Here is a 23,229-nt window from a genome sequence, read left to right on the forward strand (position 1 = left end):
CTAAATATTCTGTAATTTAAATTCAAAAAATTTGAATTTTTATCACTCAGAGGTTTGAGTTAATAAAATTGAAAAATAAAGGACATTTTTTTTTAATTTGCATAAAACAAAGTAGTATTGTTTCAATAAAAAGTGGCTTAAAATTTGATCGTTTAATGATTAGTTTTGTTAATAACGAATCATTATATTCCAAAAATTAGTTCTAATTGTTAGGTTGATATTTTCTACTTAATGTTATTTTTTTGAGCTAATTTAAAGTGCTTATATTACCAAGTAGTCTGGGTAATAGGAGCACTTTTGCTACTTTTTTAAAACCTCAGTGTTTTTAAGATAAAATTTCAGGTGCCCAAATATCTAAGTGGATCATGAGTAGTGATCCCTAAAAGTTGTTTATTCAAAATATGTTGAATCCAGCATAATTATTTTTAAAAATAATCCAATTTTTGCTTAAGGTGCTCATATTACCCTAATCTACCCTATGTTAAACAAGTATAAAGAATAAATTAAATAGGTATATTTTGTTTAGGCTTCTTATTTTGTTATAGTTAAATAAAATGTTCTGTTTAGTATTGTAATGCTTGTGTTTTTAGTAATTGTATGCGGTAGTGGTGTAGTGGTAAAGCGCTCGCTTCAGAAGCGAGAGGTTCCGAGTTCGATCCCCACCACGTCCCTGGTAGTACCGCGCTCAACTTGTTTCACCGCGCAGCGGCCTTGTTCGTCGAGTTTCGTGTTTCGGAGTTATAGAGTTGAGAGAGGGTTATAACCACTATTGAGTAGCCTCCTCATCTGTAATGGCCTTCATGGCCTTGAGGAGGTGAATAACAAAACAAAAATTGTACTGTATGTAAATATTCCATGAAATGTAAAAATCTATTTCAAAATACATTTGATTTGACATAAATAAGCTTCAAGTACCTCGCATAAAAAAATTTGTTAAGTTATATAAAAATGCTGTTACTTCTCCACATCCTTCATATAATTAGTTTTTATAGTAAAATTAAAGTTATTAACGATATGTTAATTGAAGGCCTTTCCGCTAAAAGTACATTAGTTATACAAAAAATAATCATTTGAAAAAACTTAATTTAATCAGTAATTTCAAATGGTTATTTTAAAGAGCTTTGTATTTGATCAAACTCGATTTCCTTAAAATATATATTTTTTGACTTAAATTACTTTTAGCACCAATCCTTTCAATTCTTTCTTTATTATGTAAACATATTAAAGAAAGTAGATCTGTATTTGTCTTTTATTTCATTAAAATTTGTAATAAAATTGAGTTATAAAAAAAGTATTAAACATAGCAAGTATAAAAATAGCAAGTATAACATAACAAAGTATTAAATAGAGCAAGTATAACACAAAAAAGTGAGACAAACAATACTTAACTAAATAGTACATCGAAATAATAATAATATATATATATGTTACAAATTAAATATTTGTTACTGATGTATATCATAACAGCTTTACTAATAAATATACTTTTGTAATATTTCATAGAAATTAATATTTCATAGAAATAGAATGTGAAAATATATACAAAAGCGACTCTTTGGTGCACTATCAACCTATGAAAACAAGTTACCATATAGGCTCTGTAGTACAATTTTATTGTGATCATACTTTATTACTGGGTTCAGCTGTATCAACATGTCTGATTGATGGAGGCTGGTCTGCACCTTGGCCTACATGCATCCCTAAATGTAGGTATTTATTCCGAACTTTTCATAAATAAGTTTTAATTGTTTAGTGATTATTTTCACAAATCATATTAATTTTATATGCATACATTAGAAAACAAATCATATTAATATATAACAAATCATATTAGTTTTATATACATACAGATAGATAGGAGTGTATTATATACACTCCTATCTAGTTTTTTTGGAAATTTTTAACAGAATATTAACTTATTAAGTATCATTAACAAAGTTTCAAGACAACAATATTAAAGCAATTTCTTAATATAATATAATACAATATAAATAATCAAACAATAGTTTTAAAACAGTCATTTAGTAATTCAATTGAATTGACTAATTGATAAGACTTTTTTTGAAACTGTAAGAAAATATATGCTTGAATTTCAATCACATATTCTTGTTTAATTTCAAAAAAAATCTCATCTTTAATGATGTCTTCATCATCTTATTTATTTTATCAACTCATTCATTCATCATCTCATTCATTCATCATATCATTTGTTTTATCAACTCTTTAGTGTCTTGAAATATTTATATTTTTTTGTAACAAAAGATTAAATGATGTTGGCGTAAGAGTTTGACTCTTACTTCAATGATACACTTAATCTTTTGTTATAAGGCATGACAAACAAGCCAAAGAGCACAGGACCAAATTGATGGTCAGACATGTAATAACAATAACGGAAGTATAAATAAATTGTCATCAAAAATATTTTTGTTAAATTTTACTTTTGAATTCAATTTTCAATCAGTAATAATAATTTAACTTCTACTTTTGTTTCTAATGTCGATTTTTTTCAATGTCAATGTTTCTTATGTTGATATTCAATTCTATTCCAGTTTTCATTCTTCCTAATTTTAGATTTCATTCACATTATTTTCATTACTTCTAATTTTACTTAACGTTAACTTAAATATCACTCATATGTATTAGCTCATTCTGAAGAATAGTATACTACTTTGATTGCGCTAATGATGGATTTTGTGAAATAATAAGTTGGAAGTTCCGTCCATTGGCTATATGAACTTTTTTATAACAGACTTTCCTTTGTGTTTTTAGAAATATGTGAAGAGAACAAGCTGAACAGTAATTGTTCTGCGTCTAAATACCTCAGATGACGACTGATTGTGCAAATAATCTATTTGAATATATTTTTATATATTTATCTGCACCTAATTATTAAATGAACAAGATTGAGATCATTGATTGGGCAATCAAAAAATTTAGACAAGTTATCCATGTTTTCACATAGATTAATGCCGCATTGAAAATTTGAGGCAAGAAGTAGTTTCTTGTTGAGTGAATTTAAACTGACTCCTGAATAAGTGTATTTTCAAGAGATAGATGACTTTTAACATCCATCGTACATGATAATCTGCTCCTGCTTCCAATAAAACCTTATTTTCTTTAATCGTCAATCAATTAAGAAAAGATTACCCTCTACAATAGTTGATCAATTAAGAAAACCTTATCCTCATCAATCATTAATCAGTAAAGAAAACCTTATCCTCTTCAATCATTAATCAATTAAGAAAACCTCATCCTCATCAATTGTTGATCAGTTAAGAAAACCTCATCTTTTTTAATTGTTAATCAATTAAACTTTAATGTTTTTAAAACATTAAAGTTTAGCAAAAACATTTGAAAATTAAAAAATTTTCCATGTTTCTAGCGCAAATTATTAATTTTTATTTTTGTTGTATTCTTATCCGCTTTTTTCCTCAACTTGTATCAACTTTGGTAGAGGAAAATAACAAATGCACAGGAAAGCAAGAAAACTATTTTCTATTTATGAATTTTTTTTTTTTTAAACAAGTTTTTTATGTAAAAAATAAAAAGTCAATAATAATTCTATATTTAATTATAGATTATTTGGTTGTTTTCAATAACCCCCAAGCTATGTCCATACAAGAGCTTTAGATGCTATAGTTTTTATTGCATCCGGTTTTTGTGTTTTCTCTTTTTTATGTATTTTTTTAAAACTTTTTTATTACCCCTAATAGTGAATCTAAAGAACACCATTTTTGAGCTTTAGATAAATTCTGCTCAACAGCCTTAACTTCATTTTAGTTAAGAAAATTTTTGAAAAAGTGCCTACCAAACACTGAGAAATAAAGCCATTACTATTGGGTCAAAAATTTACCCAACTTACAATTCTTTTAATAATGGAAAAAAACAAAAACTGCATGCCACCAGAAGCTTAAATTGTAGTGTCAGACTGTTCAGCTGTCTGCAAGGGCTTTTAGATCATACAGTTTCTCATTTGTGCTTATTGCAAGAAGTAATTAATTCTTTTGATCTAGCATTTTTTAAATAGGTTACATAGTATAAAATACTCTAGGTTGTTGTAATTTAGGAACATGTTTTGATGTGTCATTAATTAAATTATTTCAAGGCAATTATTTTACTCAGAATGGTTCTATCAGATGAAATATACATTTTAAAATAAGATGTAATATTTCAAGGAGATTTACAATAATACAAAGGCTAAGAAAAAGTTAATACTTGAAGATCCAGCATATCAATTAATTATATAATTAATATTTTTATCACATCTAATAATAGTAACTATAATAAACTTATTGCAGTAAAATTTAGACAATTAATTTAAAAAAATTTTTAGTATACAGAATAAATAAAAATCCAGAATAAATAAGAAATAAAAATTCAACAAAATAAATAAAAACTGAAAATCCAAGATGCATAAATAAAGAATCTAAAAATAATTGAACTGACAGAATGAAAAACTTAAGGAAAATATTTAAATATATAAATGCTTATAGTTTTAAGGAATTTTTTTGCTTTTATTTTTAGTAAAAAGCTGTTCATCGCCTGCTTATATTGTTAATGGCAATACAGATATAAAGCGTGGTGATTTCCTTGATGGCTCTACTTTCAGATATACTTGTAAACAAAACTATGTGATATCAGGAGATAGTCATATTACATGTAGCAACGGAAATTGGATTGGGATTGTTCCAAAATGCATATTGCTAGATAGTTTTTGTGACCAACAAAGTTCAATTAAGTGTTTGGAAAAAGGTGATTACCATTGTTATGTCTGTGTGTCTGTCTATGAGTGTGTATAAATATATATATATATATATATATATATATATATATATATATATATATATATATATATATATATATATATATATACACCGCTGTGAGCATGAAAATAGCAATTCTAAAAAACTATTTTTGTTTTCATTATTACTCTCCTTCTGTAAATTTAGAAAATGAGAGTTCAATAAATGCAAAAATGTTGTTACTTTTGATAAAATTATTGTAATTGAGAAAATGTAATTTTTTTTTTTTTTTTAAACTTCACTATCAATATAGCTGCAATAAACTACTATTAGAGTTGAAAGTTACTGAAAGAGAAAAGATGAAGTTTATAGAGCAAGATCACGATTAACAGAAGACTTGCAAATTACATGAATTAGCAAACTAAGAAAAAGGAAGCAAATTCCAAAGAGCTGATGTTCGAGGAAAAAAACTAGACGATTAAGAATTAAGAATAATTTTTTAGACTAATTGGATGGTATAAAGACTAATGGAATGGTAGTTAGATAAAAATTGGGATAATAGTTGCTACTTTCAACCAGACTGGAAAACATGACTGTGATAAGCACTTGTTAAATAGTTATGAAAGTATAGATGACAGCTCCAGAGAACACTTCTGCAAGACTATATCAGGTATATTGTCCGAACCACAAGCTGTAGAAGATTCTAAGCAGGAAATCATATCAGACACACAAGCTGTATTGATATGTTTTTCGGCTATATCAGGTAGGGTGTGATTAGTGGAATCAAGAGATGAGATTGATGAAAAATTCTCAGCAAATAATTCAGCTTTGTTTTTAGATGAGGTAACAAAATCTGAATCATGCAAGAGAGGTGGAATAACAGATTAACCCTCTTTATAGACACTGTTAAAGATTCTCCAGAAGTCTCTGGAGCCAAGTTTTTGAGATAAAATATGAGATTTATGACCTGGGAATAGCGGAAGATAGATATGGAAGAAGTTGTTATTATTTGAAATTGCAGCACCACAATGAGAGGAAAACCATGTAGAAGAGTGAGACTCAACTTGGAATGGTAGAGAGGGAATAAAAGATTCCATGCCAGTCTGAATCCAAGAAGTTACATAAGTAACACATTTATCAGCAGGAAGGCAAAAGATTTCTACCCAAGGGCCAATATCATTTCGGTCTCAGGCGTGTTTGTTATTGCTATTGGAGAAAAGAGTGTTTTTTGACATTGTAGAAGTTTAGCGCTGAAGAAGTATTGTTGTAGGTGAGCTACTAGGTTCATCAGAATTTAAAAAGTCGAGTGCTTCATTTTTTTGAAGGAATGGATTGAGGCTCCAAGCATGGATTTTTAATAACTTTTTGTACATCTATAACATGGTGAAAGTATGTTATAAAGATATATATATATATATATATATATATATATATATATATATATATATATATATATATATATATATATATATATATATATATATATATATTAAGGTGTCCCAAAAAACAACATTTTTGAAAAATATATGCAGAGAAATACATTTAGATTTACAAACTTATATATTTATATGATATTATATTATTAATATTGTAGTATTATATTATTAATATAAATTATAATATATATATATATATATATATATAATATGTAATATAATTTGTAATATATATTTCAGTCATTTTTTAAGTTGGTTGAAGAACTTGACTCAAAGCACAGGTAGTACTCAGTACACTATCTAATAGTCCAAGGAATTGCCTCGTTACTATTAATAACCCTTAAGCCATAACAAAGAGCTCCAAACGTGGCCTCGACAATGCACACCATAAGTACAAACAGAGACACCATGCATGCGCAACATGGCACTGTTAGTACTCTGATATTTTACAGTAACTGTTGGAATCAATTGTTAGATATGTTAAAAGCAAACCATTTTCATCGGCCAAGCAAATCAAAGATGATCTGGAATTACAAGTGAGTGACACAATTGTTCATAGGTGCTTAAGAGAGAACAGTTTATATACACACATTCCACAAAGGTCCTTTTGTTGACAAGAAATATACTGCTAAACATTTGCAATTTGTGAACCAACATCTGAATTGGCTCATCAAAGAGTTTTGCAATGTATTATGGACTAATGAATCAAAAATCATTCTTTATAGAGGTACAGTTTCAAGACAATATGTAAGGCGTCCAGCTAATACAGAATTTTAAAAATGTTGCAATTAGTCAGTGAAACATGGTGTCATTGTATATTGCTGCTTCTCATATAATGATGTCGGCCCTATTTATGAGGTTAATGGTATGCTGCCCTAAGCTAATAAAGATATGCCACTAAATTGGGTCTTTCAACAAGGCAACAACCCGAAATAGTGGTTTAAGGTCAATGGGGTTGAGGTTAAGCAGTGGCCTGCCTTGTCACCTGACCTAAACCCTATTGAAAACCTTTTGGGAGACAATAAATACGCAATTTCTGCTGCTAATTTAACGAAATGCTGTTCAACGAGGATGGTATGCATTACGGCAGCAAAATGACAACGCCAAGTTATCATATTATTAGTAGTACTTATTTTTAACTTTTTAATGTTAAAATTTAACTTTTTTAATGTTTTGTTAACTTTTCTCCATTTTCAGATACCACTGCTATTTCAATGACTAAAAACCTTTTTTTATATTATTGTTTTGTTTCTGAAATAAAATGTAAAACTATTATTTATTTGATTTTGTTTATTTTATTGAAGTGCCAAAATTAATATAATAAAATTTTTTCAGTAATTTAAGCATCGGCGTTTTTCGCACATTTGGTAAAAATGCATAAATTTGAGTAAAATGCGTAATTACCGCGGTAATTTTGCGTAAAAATGCGTAATTCGCAAATTTACCGCATTTATCACTATTTACCGCTTTTTTTGCTGGTTACCGAAAAACTAAACAAGGATTTTTTTAAATTGCTTTTTGTATTTCTATTAGTAAATTTTACATTTACAGTTTAAACAAACAAGTTATTAATAAAAAATTAATCATCAGATATTTCATCATCTGTCTCTAATAAAATATTTGCAAGCTCTCTACTTTTTTTTCTTATTCCCCTTCCAATTCGACTTCATTATATTACTGAATTTTGCTTTTTTGCTGGAGTGTCATTGGAATAAACAAAGAGACATTTTGACTTTGGTCTTTACCTTGAGTACCTTTCATACCTTTCTTTTTGAGCTAGAGTCCTTTGACTCTTTTGAGTATCTAACTGTAGCTGTTGTTGCTCTTTAGGTTCAGGACCAGTTTGAGTATCTGATAGAGTTGGAGAAGTCTTTTGAGGTGCACCTCTTTTTTTAGTTTCAGTTTGACTATGTGATTTTCCCTGTTGGTGAGTCTTCTTGGTCGTGTGACATTTGGTAATTCATATAGCTCTTCTTCGCAAGTTTTTTCCCAATCGCTGAGTTAGAAGGAACCCTTGCGTAATTTTGACTCACAAAAACTAACATGCTAGTGTTTTCTGGTTTTACATTATACCTAAAATCAGTAACCGTCCTACCTCCTACTGAAAACATTCATTTCAGTTGTTGATAAAAGTTCATAATAAATAAATACATAAACCACAAGAAAATTTTTTGATGGCGGCAGATATAAGGAACTGCTATATGAAAATTAAGAAACTGATGATAATCAAGTTTTATATGTTAAGCTCAAATATTGAAAAGTTTCAAATAAAAATATACTTTTTTGTTTAGCATAAGATATTTTTCATAAAAGTAACAGAATATTACATATTTACATAAATTTCGAATATAAATTTTTTTTTTATTTAACAAAACATATTCTTACAATAATTTGTTGTATATTAACTTTCTTTTTTTTTGTTTTTTAGAATAAATATAATAAAATAAAAAACAAATTCTCAGTAAAACTAAGTACGAGTTTTAATTTTAGTTTGTGTAATAGTAATGTAGAAAAAATATTTGTTTGCTTGTGCAGAAATCTCAGATTTAAAATAATTAGCATTTGCTATATAATTTGTGTATCTCTTAGTTCTTAACTACCCAATGCTTGTGATAGAAGGTTAGTAACACAACTACATGTTGTATTATTGAAAATAAAAAAAATTTCAAAAATGTAGGTAGACACCACTGCCACTTACCATGCAGTTATGTTATCAACCTTCTAGCACACTGCATTGGATAACTAAGAACTAAAAGGTACATAAATTATACATAAATATTAATTTAATCGTAAATTGCACTTAAAAAATATCAAATACTTTGAGCTTTAATATTTAAATAAATAATTTCTTTAATTGTCTAATTTTTTAAACATTTCTTTAAACTTTTTAAAAGTTAAATTTTATTGTCTTGTTTTTCTTTCAAAACTCTGTTTAATTATCTCTTTCATATTACTGTAAAGTCAATAAGACTTGTACATCGTTCCCCGCTAAAAACTTTGATCGCAGCTATCTTGGGAGGCCAATTTTGGCTTCAATTTTTTTTCCAAAAAACAATGGAATACGCTATCCAGTTATATTTTGAGATCAGTGGTTTTAAATATACTAAATTATAGTAAGAGTAAAACATAAATATATATATATATACATATATATACAGTTTTGGACAAAACAATTGCAACCAACATCGAACAATGCTAATAAGTTTTCCTAGTTTTACATGTCTTAAAAACGAAACGAACTATACTACCACAGCAAACATTCAGGAGTCTGGAGTCATAGCATGCCATGACATGAGCAATCAGCTGACAGGTGACAGCACACAGGCAGAATTTTGCAACCTTTTTGGTTTGTTTCATTTTCTTAAGTCTGGTCCATGTCAACGTCACGGAAGTTTTTTAATAATTAAAGGAAGTATCCAGAAGTTTCCAGAAGCATGCAGAAGTTTCCAGAAGAAGCGTCTAATAGCATCCAGAAATATCCAGAAACATTCAGAAGCATCCAGACGCATCCAGAAGCATCGAAAAGAAGCATCTAGAATCTTCCAGAACAGGTTCACACAAATTCATTTTACTATATAAAAGACATGTAAATCAACATGTAATTCAGTCAGTATATGGAAGTCAATCAGTCAGTATTATTAAGACAGTTTATCGAAGTGAGTTTTATCAAAGTGTTTTATCGAAGAACATCAATACAAGAAGTGAAATACAACAAGTGTTTCATTACATCAATACAGTCCACATCCAACCAAGATATTGTGTTCCACAGAGCATTATTGTATCTTCACAAGGTAAATGTAACACGGTAAGCCTTGAGAAGCGTGATTATTTATTTTTATTATTTTTATGACTTCAAGTGCAAAAATGGCTCCTGACAGTCTTGGATTGGAACTAAGAAAGAAAATTATTGGCGATTTCGTAAGTGGAATGTTACAAAAAAGTATTTGTGATAAATATTGCGTGAAAAAATGGACCGTATCAAGACTATGTTCCAAATATCGTTCTACGGAGAAGTTGGCAGCAGATAACAAAGGTGGAAGACCGCGTTCCACCACTTCTAGAAAGGATTCTATGATCGTCTGATCCGTCAAGAAGGATCCCTGGATATCATCAGTCGAGATATCTATATGTCTTGTTTCTGATCCTAGTCAGTGCTCAGTTTCTCCACATTCACCCTTAGGTGCTTCTGATCACAGTTTGGTCTCTTTAAAACTAATATCTCATTCTTCTTCATCACCTGAATACCCCTACTATCGAACCTCTTACAACTACAGTAAAGCTGACTGGGATTCTTTCCGTGATTTTCTTCGTGATGGCCCTTGGGTAGAAATCTTTCAACTTCCTGTCGACAAATGTGCTTCTTATATAACTTCGTGGATTCAGGCTGGCATGGAATCTTTTATTCCCTCTCGACGATTCTAGGTCAAGCCTCACTCTCCTCCATGGTTTTCCTCACACTGTGCTGCTGCGATTGCCAATCGAAACCGTTACTTCCATATTTATCAGCAAAACAATTCTCCAGAAAACAGACGTCTTTTCATTACTGCTAGAAACAACTGTAAAAAGGTTTTGTCTAACGCCAAAACCCGCTATTCTCAGGTCATGAAATCTCGTATCTCATCTCAAAAATTAGGCTCTCGTGACTTCTGGAGAATCTTTAATAATATCAATAATAACGGCAAATCTATAATTCCACCTCTCTTGTATGGTTCAGACTTTGTCACCTCACCTAAAGACAAAGCCGAACTGTTTGCTAAAAACTTTTCATCAATATCATCTCTTGATTCCACTAATTGCGTTCTACCTGATATTGCCAACAAACAGGTTGATTCATTGCTTGACATTCATATCACTTCAGCATCTGTATCTAAAGCGATTTCCTGTCTAGACTCTTCTACAGCTTGTGGCCCAGACAACATACCTGTTATTGTCTTGCAGAAGTGTTCTCCAGAGCTGTCGTCTATACTCTCAAAACTATTCAACAAGTGCTTATCAGAGTCTTGCTTTCCAGCCTGCTGGAAATTGGCATCTGTTATCCCTATCTTCAAAAATTCTGGGGAGCGATCTGATTCGTCTAACTACCGTCCCATAAGTCGATAAGGTTTTATCGTGCATTAGATGAAGGTGGAGAGGTTAAGGCCATCGCTCTTGACATTTCAAAAGCGTTTGATAAAGTTTGGCATGCTGGTCTTCTCCATAAGCTTTTTTCTTACGGTGTATCCGGCAACATCTTTAAGATCATTGAATCCTTCCTTTCCAATCGTAGCATAAAAGTTGTCCTCGATGGACAACACTCTTCTTCTTATTCTGTAAGTTCAGGGGTTCCTCAAGGTTCTATCCTTGGCCCTATACTCTTTTTAATTTACATTAACGATCTTCCAGATATTCTCACATCTAAGGTGGCATTGTTTGCTGATGATACTACCATTTATTCTTGTCGTGATAAGAAACCAACACCCTCTGATTGCCTGGAGGGGGCATTTGAGCTTGAAAAGGATCTCACTTCTGCTACAGCATGGGGCTCACAGTGGCTGGTGAACTTTAATTCATATAAAACTCAATTTTTTTCAGCCAATCGTTATCGCAATAATTTAGATCTTCCTATATTTATGAACGGTGATGTACTCGATGAGTCACCTACTCTTCATCTTCTAGGATTAACTCTTACTTCCAATCTTTCTTGGAAACCATAAATCAAATCGGTTGCAAAATTAGCATCTGCTAAGGTTGCATCTCTTTATCGAGCTCGCCACTTTCTTACTCTGGATTCTATTCTCTACCTCTATAAATCTCAAATCCGGCCTTGTATGGAATACTGTTGCCATATCTGGGGCGGATCTTCTAATGATGCCCTTTCTCTTTTAGACAAGGTGCAAAAACGCATTGTAAACATAGTTGGACCTGCTCTTGCAGCCAACCTTCAACCATTATCACATCGTCGTAATGTTGCTTCTCTTTCTCTTTTCTACAAATACTATAATGGGCACTGCTCGAAAGAGCTAGCATCTCTTGTGCCATCTTCTAAAATTCATTCTCGTGTTACTCGTCATTCAATTAAGTGTCATCCTTTTTCTGTGACTGTTCCTAAGTGCTCCAAAAACGCTTATTCGTCTAGTTTTTTTCCTCGAACGTCAGCTCTTTGGAATTCGCTTCCTTCATCTTGCTTTCCTGATTCATATAATTTGCAATCTTTTAAATCGTCCGTCAATCGTTATCTTGCTCTACAATCTTCATCTTTTCTCTTACAGTAACTTCCAACTTTAATTAGTGGCTGCTTGCAGCCTTTGTTGGAAGCGAAGATGTTTAAAAAAAAAAAAAAAAAAAAAAAAAAGATGCAAAAGCAATTAGAGCTGCCTGTATCGGACCGAACAATCAGACGACTTGCTGTAGAAGCCGGATTGTTTTCTGGACGCCCAGCAAAGAAACCGCTGATTTCACTAAAAAACCAGAAGAAAAGACTCCTGTTTGCTACATCTCATATTGACTGGAATGTGCAGAAATGGCGAACTGTCCTGTTTAATGATGAATCAAAGTTCAACATCATTAGGAGCGATGGCATTTGCCGTGTAAGTCGACCGGCCGTAAAACGTCTCAATTTACGTTACTGCCATAAGACCGTGAAGCATGGTGGAGGCAATGAAATGGTCTGGGGGTGTTTTTCTGCTAACGGACTAGGTCCAATACATCGAAACGATTGAATAATGGACCGTTTCATATATAAAAATATCCTGAAAGATGTTATGTTACCTCATGCTGAATGAAATATGCCAATAAAATGGGTTTTTCAGCAAGACAACGATCCGAAACACACTGCAAAAGTAGTCAAGCAGTGGTTTCAAGACAACCACCTATAGGTGATGGATTGGCTGCCTCAATCTCCCGATCTCAACCCTATCGAGAACCTGTGGGAGATCGTCAACCGCAGAATTAATCGTGAAGGTGTTTGTAATAAGGATCAACTGTTTGAACAAATCCAAAAGGCCTGGGCAGCAATTCCACAAAGTTTCATTGATCACCTGATCGAATCTATGCCTCGAAGATGCAAGGCTTTGATCGACAACAAAGGATTCGCCATTAGAATATTGATAGCGAAATACAGCTTGGTCAACATTTTGTCAAGTTGCACTTGTTTTGTCCAGAAGGAAATCAACTTTTTTTAATACTTTTTTTTGATTAATTTATTAATTTTCGTGTACAAATAATGAACTTTGTGATGAATAAAGCTTGAAGAACTTTGTCCCTAAACAGTTACATAGTTATTTCTCTAAATTGATATATATATATATATATATATATATATATATATATATATATATATATATATATATATATATATATATATATATATATATATATTTATATATATATATATATATATATATATATATATATATATATATGTATATATATGTATTATATATATATATATATATGTATTATATATATGTATTATATATATATGTATTATATATATATATGTAATATATATATATGTATTATATATATATATATACACGCGCGCGCGCGCGAACTCATATCCGAAATGTTATTATTTTTGTAGCTAAATTGATAACAGAGTTGTTTTAATTCTAATAATTTGAAATTTTTCGTAGCGAAACAAGACTCTTCTACTCAACCGCTTATTCTTGTTGCTGGCACAGCTGGAGGTCTTCTTATGCTTCTCTTGTTGCTTATTGTAGCTGTTGCCTGTCAAAGACGACGAATAGCTCGTAGAATAAATCGTCAACGGTATATTAATGGAGATGATGATAGATGTTCCTTTGTTTATTATTCTAATGATGTTCACGTTGTACTGCCATCATACGATGAAGCTATGCTGGCTCGAAGACTTCAGCCACCACCATATAATGGTAAAAATAATTATATCTTTGAAAAAATTATAAAATTTTCAGATTTATAGTTTATTTATTTATATTTATTTATAATTTTTCAGTTCTTTTAAGCAATAATTCTTTTTAAAGTGATCTTTTTTTTGGTTGATATTTTTGTTTTGGTTGATATTTTTGGTTGATAGTTTTGGTTGATATTTTTGTTTATTATTATAAAAATTTTAAAATTTAACGTATCATTATATTTGACGAGATTTAACCCCGCCTAATACGGTATAAGATATAATTTTTTTCATAAACAAATGTTTATTTTGTATATAAACAACTTGTTAAAGAGAACTTTTTTTTATTTATTTTTTTTAACAGAAAATACTGCTTCTCCAAATAATTCTTCTCAAAATGAAGTTTCTGGTGAGAATGCATACGAAAGTATTCAAGAAGTTACAGAAGCAGGTGCAATTCAAGAAATTACAGAATCTGTTAGTCCTGTTGAACATTTTGTTCTTAAACCTTATTGTGGAGCTGCGTACGCTGAAGTACAAAAGAATTTCCCCAGTAGTCAATCAGAATCTATAACTGTTACAAATGAACAAAAATCTCATGAAAATGATGAAAATATCGAGTATGATGACGACAACCAACCTTTAATTAATGATTAAGTTTGGTTTACACTTTGTAATTTAAACAAAGCTCACCGATTGCTTACGCTTTTCAAGAAGTTTATATTATTATTGTATTTCTATTAAATCATTTAAATGCTTTTTATATATAAATGTATAGTTTTATACGCTGTTAGGGTTATCCTTTGTAGCGTTATCTTTTTCTTTTTTTTTATGTATATTAAAATTTTGTACTATAAATATGAGACTTATTTTAAAATAAATACATTGTTCCAAATTATTATCAATTTATCAAAGTTTACTACTATGGGAAAGGGTGCATCGATATTTTGATTGACTGATTCTATAGGATTAAATTATTATTAAAATTATTTTGTTTTTATTCAGATTAATAAAAAATATAATCTTTTACCTTATTCTTTTATCTCATTTATATCTATTTTTTATCTCATTTATATCTGAGCCATTATTCGTCTGATTAAGAGGACGTTTTTTTTATCCACTTGATAGGTAATTGATCCAACATTTTTTTGTATTTGAAATGCTAACTTCCAAACAGAGCATAATCCAAATATCTATATGTTTACACTTATATTAAATAATGCTTTGCAAAAAATTGCGATGATTGGAGCCTGGGAACAAAAAAAAACAAAATTTGCAACGCCCTCGCCCCAAACGTGAGAGCAAAATGTTGATAAAATATATTTTTTACTACTTTAACTGTTTTAAATTTTTATTGAATAAACTCTTAATTTTCAAGAATTATGACCGCAAAATTTGTAACCCCTTCAAATAAAGAGAGATTTAAAACTTACATGGTCATAATATTTGAACGCTAAAGATTATGGCATGAAATTAAAAATTCATCATGAATATTTCTTTAGTTAAAAATTAGAGAAAAAAATATTTTATTAACATATGACTCTAACGTTTGGCAAAATTTTGGAGTCTTTTGTCTCCGATCATCGCATTTTTTTGCAAAGAATCCTTATTTGATATAAGCATAAACATAAATTTTGCTGAATGTACTAAAGCATTTCAGATGCTTATTTGTTTTTTTAACATGCAACTATTTTCCGTCACATATGATAAACTGCAGCTTTTGCATTCTTGTATCTACAAAATAATTATATATTATTAGAAGTTGTGATCAAAAGGCTCGACTACTAAGTCAATTTATTAGTTATTTAAATACTCGCTACTAAATCATTTTATTAATGAATCTATGGGGGGGCACAATCGTAAATTTCTAAAAAAAAAGTTCTTTGTATCTAGAATTTCCTTTTAAAAAAAAAAAAGTTCTTTATTAAAAAAAGTGAGGGGGGGAGGGGAGCACATCTACCCCCTCCCCTCCCCCCTCCTCCTCCGGTGTAGTCGGCCCTGGTATCTTACGATTGTAAATTAACTTTTATGTTTTCTTTTTCCATGTTTTGTTGTTGTTGTTGGTTTTTGTTTTCTTGAATGAATTTTAATGTTTTCTTATAACGAATAACTTTGAAATTTGAATATGTATTGCATGATCGTAAACCTTCATCAGGGTTACCCTGACCCTAAACCTTCATCAGGGTTACCCTGACCCTGACTTCATGTTGTTGTGATTAAATTACTTCCTTAAGAATAAGACTCTATTAAATTATTTTGCATTTTATACAAGCTTCTTTGAAACATTTTTCTTTTTTCTCACATTTTTTATTTTAGTTACATCGTATTTATATAAATGTCTAGAAAAAACACGAGACTTGGTGATAAAACAAGCCTGTCTTCTTTTCGTCTTTACTATCTTTATAGATGCTACTAGTAAGCAACACGTAATACGGGTTAATAATAAATAACTAATTACTAATTAAGTTGATATACTTTCTGAAAAATATAAAATACATATTCATCTATATATAGGGCTGCGATTGTCACGGTTTTTTTCCGCTAAAGAACTAAAAGTTTTAATTAGTTTTCCGCTCTCCTTAAAAATCGGGACAAGCTTTATCTATATAATATAATCTTTTTTTTGCTTGCTTTCATTAGTCTTGGCATTTAGTAAAAACCGCGTAACTTAAGTTATTAGATTCTTTTTAATTACAGCAAGCACCAGAGAAGAAAAGCCTAGTACAACTCGCCAATACTTAAAAAAAAAAGAAAAAAAAGATCATCTTAAACTACAAAAGCATTATTTTACATACTTATTATTTTACAAAATTATTATTTTACAAAATTATTATTTTTTTACATAATTATTATTTTGTTTCAGAATAAGTAAGTTTATCAATAAAGGAGAGCATTATTTTACATATTTATTATTGTGTTTATGAATTAGTGGTTCGTAAAACATTTCTTTAACATGGTCATTATCAATTATAGTACTAAAAAATACCCAAGAGCTTAGTAATAACAGAGTGTTCTAATAATCCTCCCCTTTATTAATAAGCTTAACCTCTTTATTAATAAACATTAAACAGAGAGGAGACTTTCAAATAAACGTGTTTTAAAAAAAAATTACAATAAATTATTATAATCATAACTTTTTTAAGATGGGGGGGAGGGGGAAAAGGGCAGCAGGAGCATTTGCCCTCTTACCCCTCTCCCTTCCCCCCCTTCCTCGCGTTATTTTTCAAATAAATAATTTTGAAGAAATTGACTGAAAAAATGATTTAAAAAAAGTCCTTAAGTACCCCCCACCTCCCCCATCAATATAATTTTTGTTCCTACGGCCCTGATGACAATGACAAAAAATATATATTAGCAAAAAATAGCTATAGCACAATTAACCATATAAAAAGGCTTTTTAATGTTACCACTAAACAAAATTATTTATACCTCAATAGTTTAGAATTCCAATTGCTTCATAACTGTTAAATAATGATTAACGTAGTAAATTTCATATCATATAAATTTACCAAAATTAAAACGATGTTTCAATAGTAAAGCAAACTAATAAAGCAATGACAACTAAAAAAAACCGCTCTCGAATACTGACCACGAAAATAATAATTAGTTGCGAAAAACTGGACAGATTTTTTAGCCGTTTTGGAACATTCAAGTTGATTTATGTCCGTAAAACAAAAATTTTTTGTTTTACGGAAATACATTACTTTTTTACTGACATGAATCAAAATTTTGTTTTACGGACAGAAATGGAAACATACAAAAACTTGAATGTTCTGTCACGGAAAAAACTGTCCGCGGAGTAAGTTGTCCGGTCGGACTCTTTATTCCGGGGTAGAACGTCCTAGATTGTCCTATCCGTCCGTCTAGGACAATTTACTCCGGAGCAAACTGCCCTACGTTGGAGTAAGCTGTTGTAAGTAAATTTTTTTTGCGGATTATTTACTTCGGACCACTCAAGCGATGTGTTTTAGCGTTTGTTTAAACGATGGTTTGAGAACTCGCGCATTATTCTGCTGCATAAAGAAAACTTTAACACTTTATATACAAAGCATTGTAATTAGCGTAGTAATATTATGCGTGACAAATAAACCTAAAGTTTTTTAATTTACAAGGTCATTTTTTACCGGTTTAAAAGTTTTAAAAAAAATAAAAAATATGTTAACACTGACATGTTTAAAACTTTATACTTCGTTTAAGGATTGAGTTATCTTGTATGTTACATATGTATGTTATCTTGTATGTTACATATATTTTTTTTTAGTACCTAATTGTTTTTGCAACCTTTATTTTAATTTCTTTAGCATCTAATTAATTTTGCCACATATATTACTAATATATGTTTTTTTAATTGTGTTTTAAACAGAATTCTTTTTTTTCGATCTTGTACAAAACATTAAATTGAAAAGGAAAACTTGAAATTTTCAAGGTTTACTCTTTAACAATTATTTGAGGGACTGTAGCAGAATCACAGTAAACTCATGATAATATTTTAAGTTTTAAACAATTATCTTAAATAAAAAAAGAATATTTTCTTTTTGCTTTGACTGCTTAGATCTGCCATTATGATGAAAATTTTAAGGCCAGTAAAAACGTACTGAAACCTTGTAGAGCTTGTTCTTCCAAGGTGATAAGTAAGATGTTCACAATGACAAGAACAAATAATTTACTTTCTCTGCTCTTTCCTAAAAATAATCTCAACCCATAAACCCTTCTTTGTCATATATTTTAATTAATTATCTTCCATTCTACCTCTGGAAAAACATATATTCTTATTTTCATTGGGAGCGCAACTAACGGGATTGACCCCTTTAGTTAAGTAAATATCGAGAAAGTCTTGTTCTTCTTTTTCATCATTCACTTAATCCATTTTATTTAAGAAACTAAAGTAAGTTTTAAAAAATTGCATCTACCAAACTAGTTGACTTTGTCAACCAAATTATATTTTGACAAAAAAATCTAACAATGAAGGTCATTTACGAAAAGTTTAAGTAAATACCAGATATTATTGATACAAATAGCAATGATAAAAATAAAATAACCAACTGAAACAATTACAAGAATGATAATATAATTTTATAATAAAAAAAAATCAGTATTCAATTTTAAACAACAATAATAATAAGCTAAAGCAGTTGGAAACTGCTTTAGTTTGACACTATTCTATTAAATAAACCATTCCATTAATGACACACAACTGCATAAAAAACAATATGTTTGTTTGATTAGATAAGGTATATTTTGTGGGATTTAAGAAATAGTACAACAGACATATTATAGTAGAGTAAATAAATGTAAATAAATGTAAAATAAATGTAAATAAATAATGGTACAAAAATAAAACTAATCCTACCTTTATTGAGTTGAATTCAATTTTTCCTAACTGTTGGCGAATTATTAATAAAGTAAACTTAAATTCATGGAAGTTTAATGAATTAAAACCATATTTCAACAGTAGGCAAACTAAAATAAAATAATGGCAAAATTAAAACCAATGAAATAAAGGAATAAAAAAAAAATCATTTTTTCAAATATAATTATTTAATAATAAAATAAAAACAAATCAAAAACTTCAAATCTTTGAAACCTTAGAACAAACTTCTTCAAACTCCATGCATAAATAAATAAAGCTCCAACCATAAATAAAAAAATAATAATAAATCCAAATAAACAAATAAAGCTCCAGTATCAATAAAATTATAGACAAAATAAGTTTATTCTGATTAACTCCTAACATGGCTGCAAGCAACCACTATTAAGTCAGGAGTTACTGGAAAAAAATTATAGTTATAGAGCAAGGAAACGGTTGACTTAAAAAAGTTGAAGGGAAAAAGCAACATATTTTAATTACTAATTACTAATTACTAGTTTTTTTTATTATAATGCAGTATATCACTGTTGAAAGGAGCTTTCATCTCTAGTCCCATCTAAAACTATTTAAATTAGAATATTATTATTTCTGTAGTAAATATTACTTCTGCAGTAAATATTTTTATTAAATAATAATAATTAAGTTCAGGAATTAATAATAATAACACTCTTACTCTAGAAGTAACATTAATTATACAAATTAAAACCCCTTTTCTCTAAAAAGTTTCTAAGTACATTCTTAATTTGTCTTACTTAAAAACGTCCGCAATCTTATTTAAGCTATTTTGTCTGATGAAATTTCATACTATTCAAAGCGGACAACTTACTCCAACATAGGACAATCTACTCCGGAGTAAAATGTCCTATCGGACAGTTTACTCCGACGGACAGTTTTCTCCGTGACAGTTCTAAAAAAAATCTCGGTGTGATAGAATAAAAAGAATATTCACGAACTTTAAAAACCCACTAAATCTATGAACAAACTAATTCCATTGGCTGACTAAGCTAAATAAAGTTCTAGAGTATTCTGTTCAAATGTTCATAAAATTGTATTAGTCGAGATAAAAGTGTTGAGGTTTCTTGCATAAATGGTTATAAGAATATATAATTAAACAAACTACTATTTTGTGGCTCATTCTCAGAGCCACATCTGCAAATAAATCTGGCCGTAAATCTTTTAAACCATTATTATTTGTTAACAAAAATAAATGTTTTAAATTGTCAAAATTTTGAAAGTTTATTATATATTATAGATTTTTTTAGTATATTCTTATTTTTATTTAAAAAGTATGATTTTTTATGTAACTGTCATTTTGCGTAATTGTTTTTTATTCTAATATGATCTTTAGGATTTATTTTGTAAACAAAAAGACTTTCAACAATAATTGCGTTTTCAATGAAATTATTATTAATCATTTAAGTTAATAAAACTAATTATGAAATAAACACACAAGAAGTTTTTGGTTACTAAACACAAACTTGCATACAACGTAACTCGCAGATGAATAAGGACCGCACGACTGAGGTCACGACAGATATATATATATATATATATATATATATATATATATATATATATATATATATATATATATATATATATATATATATATATATATATATATATATATATATATATATATATATATACACATAATATTTGTACTCTCGAGTACTTTATAAAAGTGGTTGGAGAAAATTTTCCCATCCACCATTAGCTCATTAAGCCACTCCCTCCCTCTCTGCCCCGTTTAATAATTTTTACTTATTATGAATAAAAAAAATATTTCTCGTAACTAAAAAAAAATTTTCAGTCTAAAGAATTAAAAAACATACTAGCAACTGACAAATATTGAAACTTTCAGTGTAAATTCGGACCCTCTTCCCCCTCCCCCAATTCTTACAAACTCATTATACTTGAACTTAAATTTACTTTTTTCTGTTTAAAATACTAATTAAAATTTAAAAGCCCACTCGTTAAACATCAGCAGTATTGTGAAGCAGTTCCACTTCCTCTTCATAAAGTATTTTTAACCTTTTTGATTGATTTCTATCTAGTTAATGTAACTCAATAATTTAATTATTTCATATGTTCATCTTATTTAGAATAATTGTTTAAATCTTATTTAGAATAATTGTTAAACTTTTTAAACTACGCGAAACATAAAATAATTATTAAAAAAATTAACTTTTTTATTTATAAAATATTATAAATAAAAAAGTTTAATTATTAATTTAGCTTCAATAAAATTAAAACTAGCGTTAGAATCATGTTGGACTTTTCGGGGCCGGAGGTTATTTTAATTTTGGAGGCCTTTTTTTATGTGCCACAGCGTAAAAACAATTAAAAAAGGTCTTCTTGACTATTTTGGGGCCCCTAACATTGCGGGGCCCGGGGCTTTAGCCCTCTATAGCCCCAACCCTCCTTAATCCAGCACTGGATGTAAGACACAAGTATATAAATAAAAACTATATTATACTCTTTGATAAATAAAAGAACATTTGTTTCCTTATTAAGCACTTTATATAAAAAATGTTGCCTAATTTCTAAAATCTGGCCAGTTTTTTGCAACTAAATATTATTTTTTATATAACTAAATATTGTTTATATATAACTAAATATTGATTTTTGAAATTTTCTTAAAACGTCTAATAAATTTGGCCAGTTTTTCTCAACTAAATATTATTTCAGTAATAGAGAGCGATCGCTCCCGATTCCCGACCAAGCCTGCTTAATAAATTCTAATACTACCATTTTCAAAGTTTCTTTAAAACCTAAGTAAATAAAAAACTATAACAAACCCTGGTCTAACATTATGATTGTTACCAAGGTTACTTATATCTTTATATAAGGCATCATATTCCAAACTTATCAGTTTGCTTTGGTTATTTCTAGAAAAGCAAGATACTGCTCTTCAATTTCAACATAGCATCAGCAGCATATTGCTGAAATAATTTCTTGCTATAAATTGTTGAACCGAAGTTTTGTCTTGAAGATTTATAATTGTAAAATTGAGATAAGTTAACATGATTTCTAACCAGTGTTGCCTGTTCAAGGTTGCGCACCAATAATGCTATCTCCTGGAGTAAAAAAGTGAATAAACCATAGGATCTAAGTTAACTGACACACTTGATGTAATTTCTAAATGAACTTGTGGGTAAATGACTTACCAGGAAGCATGTGGAGCAACAACTTCTCCAAGGAATACAACTGCAACTTCACTAACTATAGTTGGCAAATAAAACATTAAATTATGCAAGCAAAGTTGATAACTATGTTATTGCCAAAGTTTACTGCTCTGACCTCTGGATCTGGCCTAAGATTACCTGCACAAAAAAAAACTTGACTGCATATTTTAAAACTTGGTGGTCTATTCATTGGTTAAACCGAAATATCAGTAAACAAAGCAAAATAAAGAAAGGCATTATAAATATATCTAATATATTTAAAAAAAATTGATATTGGAATTACAATATATATATCTTATATATATTGTATATATTATATATATATATATATTATATATAATATATCTTATATATATATCTTATATATATTGTATATATTATATATATATATATATATATATATATATATATATATATATATATATATATATTATATATATATAATATATACAATATATATAAGATATATATATTGTAATTCCAATAATAATTTTTTTATATTATACAATTATATAAATACAAATATATTTTATATTATTTTATATTTTTTTATATTATACAAATAGTTTTTTTTTTTTTTTTTTGTTATTTCACCTCCCAAAGGCCCAGAAAGCCACTAAAGATGAGGAGGCTACTTAACTGT

At 29.1% G+C, this 23,229-nt stretch overlaps 1 protein-coding gene across 1 annotated transcript in view; it reads left to right on the top strand.

Moving 5' to 3' along the window:
* Positions 1-14,925, top strand: part of LOC100208468 (complement factor H) — a 44,698-nt gene extending 29,773 nt beyond the window's left edge. The window contains exons 5-8 of the mRNA XM_065804426.1: positions 1,521-1,706; positions 4,525-4,752; positions 13,792-14,049; positions 14,395-14,925. Coding sequence (XP_065660498.1) covers positions 1,521-1,706; positions 4,525-4,752; positions 13,792-14,049; positions 14,395-14,687 — 965 coding nt within the window. The 3' untranslated portion in view covers positions 14,688-14,925. The remainder of the gene's footprint in view (positions 1-1,520; positions 1,707-4,524; positions 4,753-13,791; positions 14,050-14,394) is intronic.
* The last annotated feature ends 8,304 nt before the right edge of the window (positions 14,926-23,229 follow it).

Source organism: Hydra vulgaris, chromosome 09, assembly GCF_038396675.1.
Source record: "Hydra vulgaris chromosome 09, alternate assembly HydraT2T_AEP".
NCBI lineage: Eukaryota > Metazoa > Cnidaria > Hydrozoa > Anthoathecata > Hydridae > Hydra > Hydra vulgaris.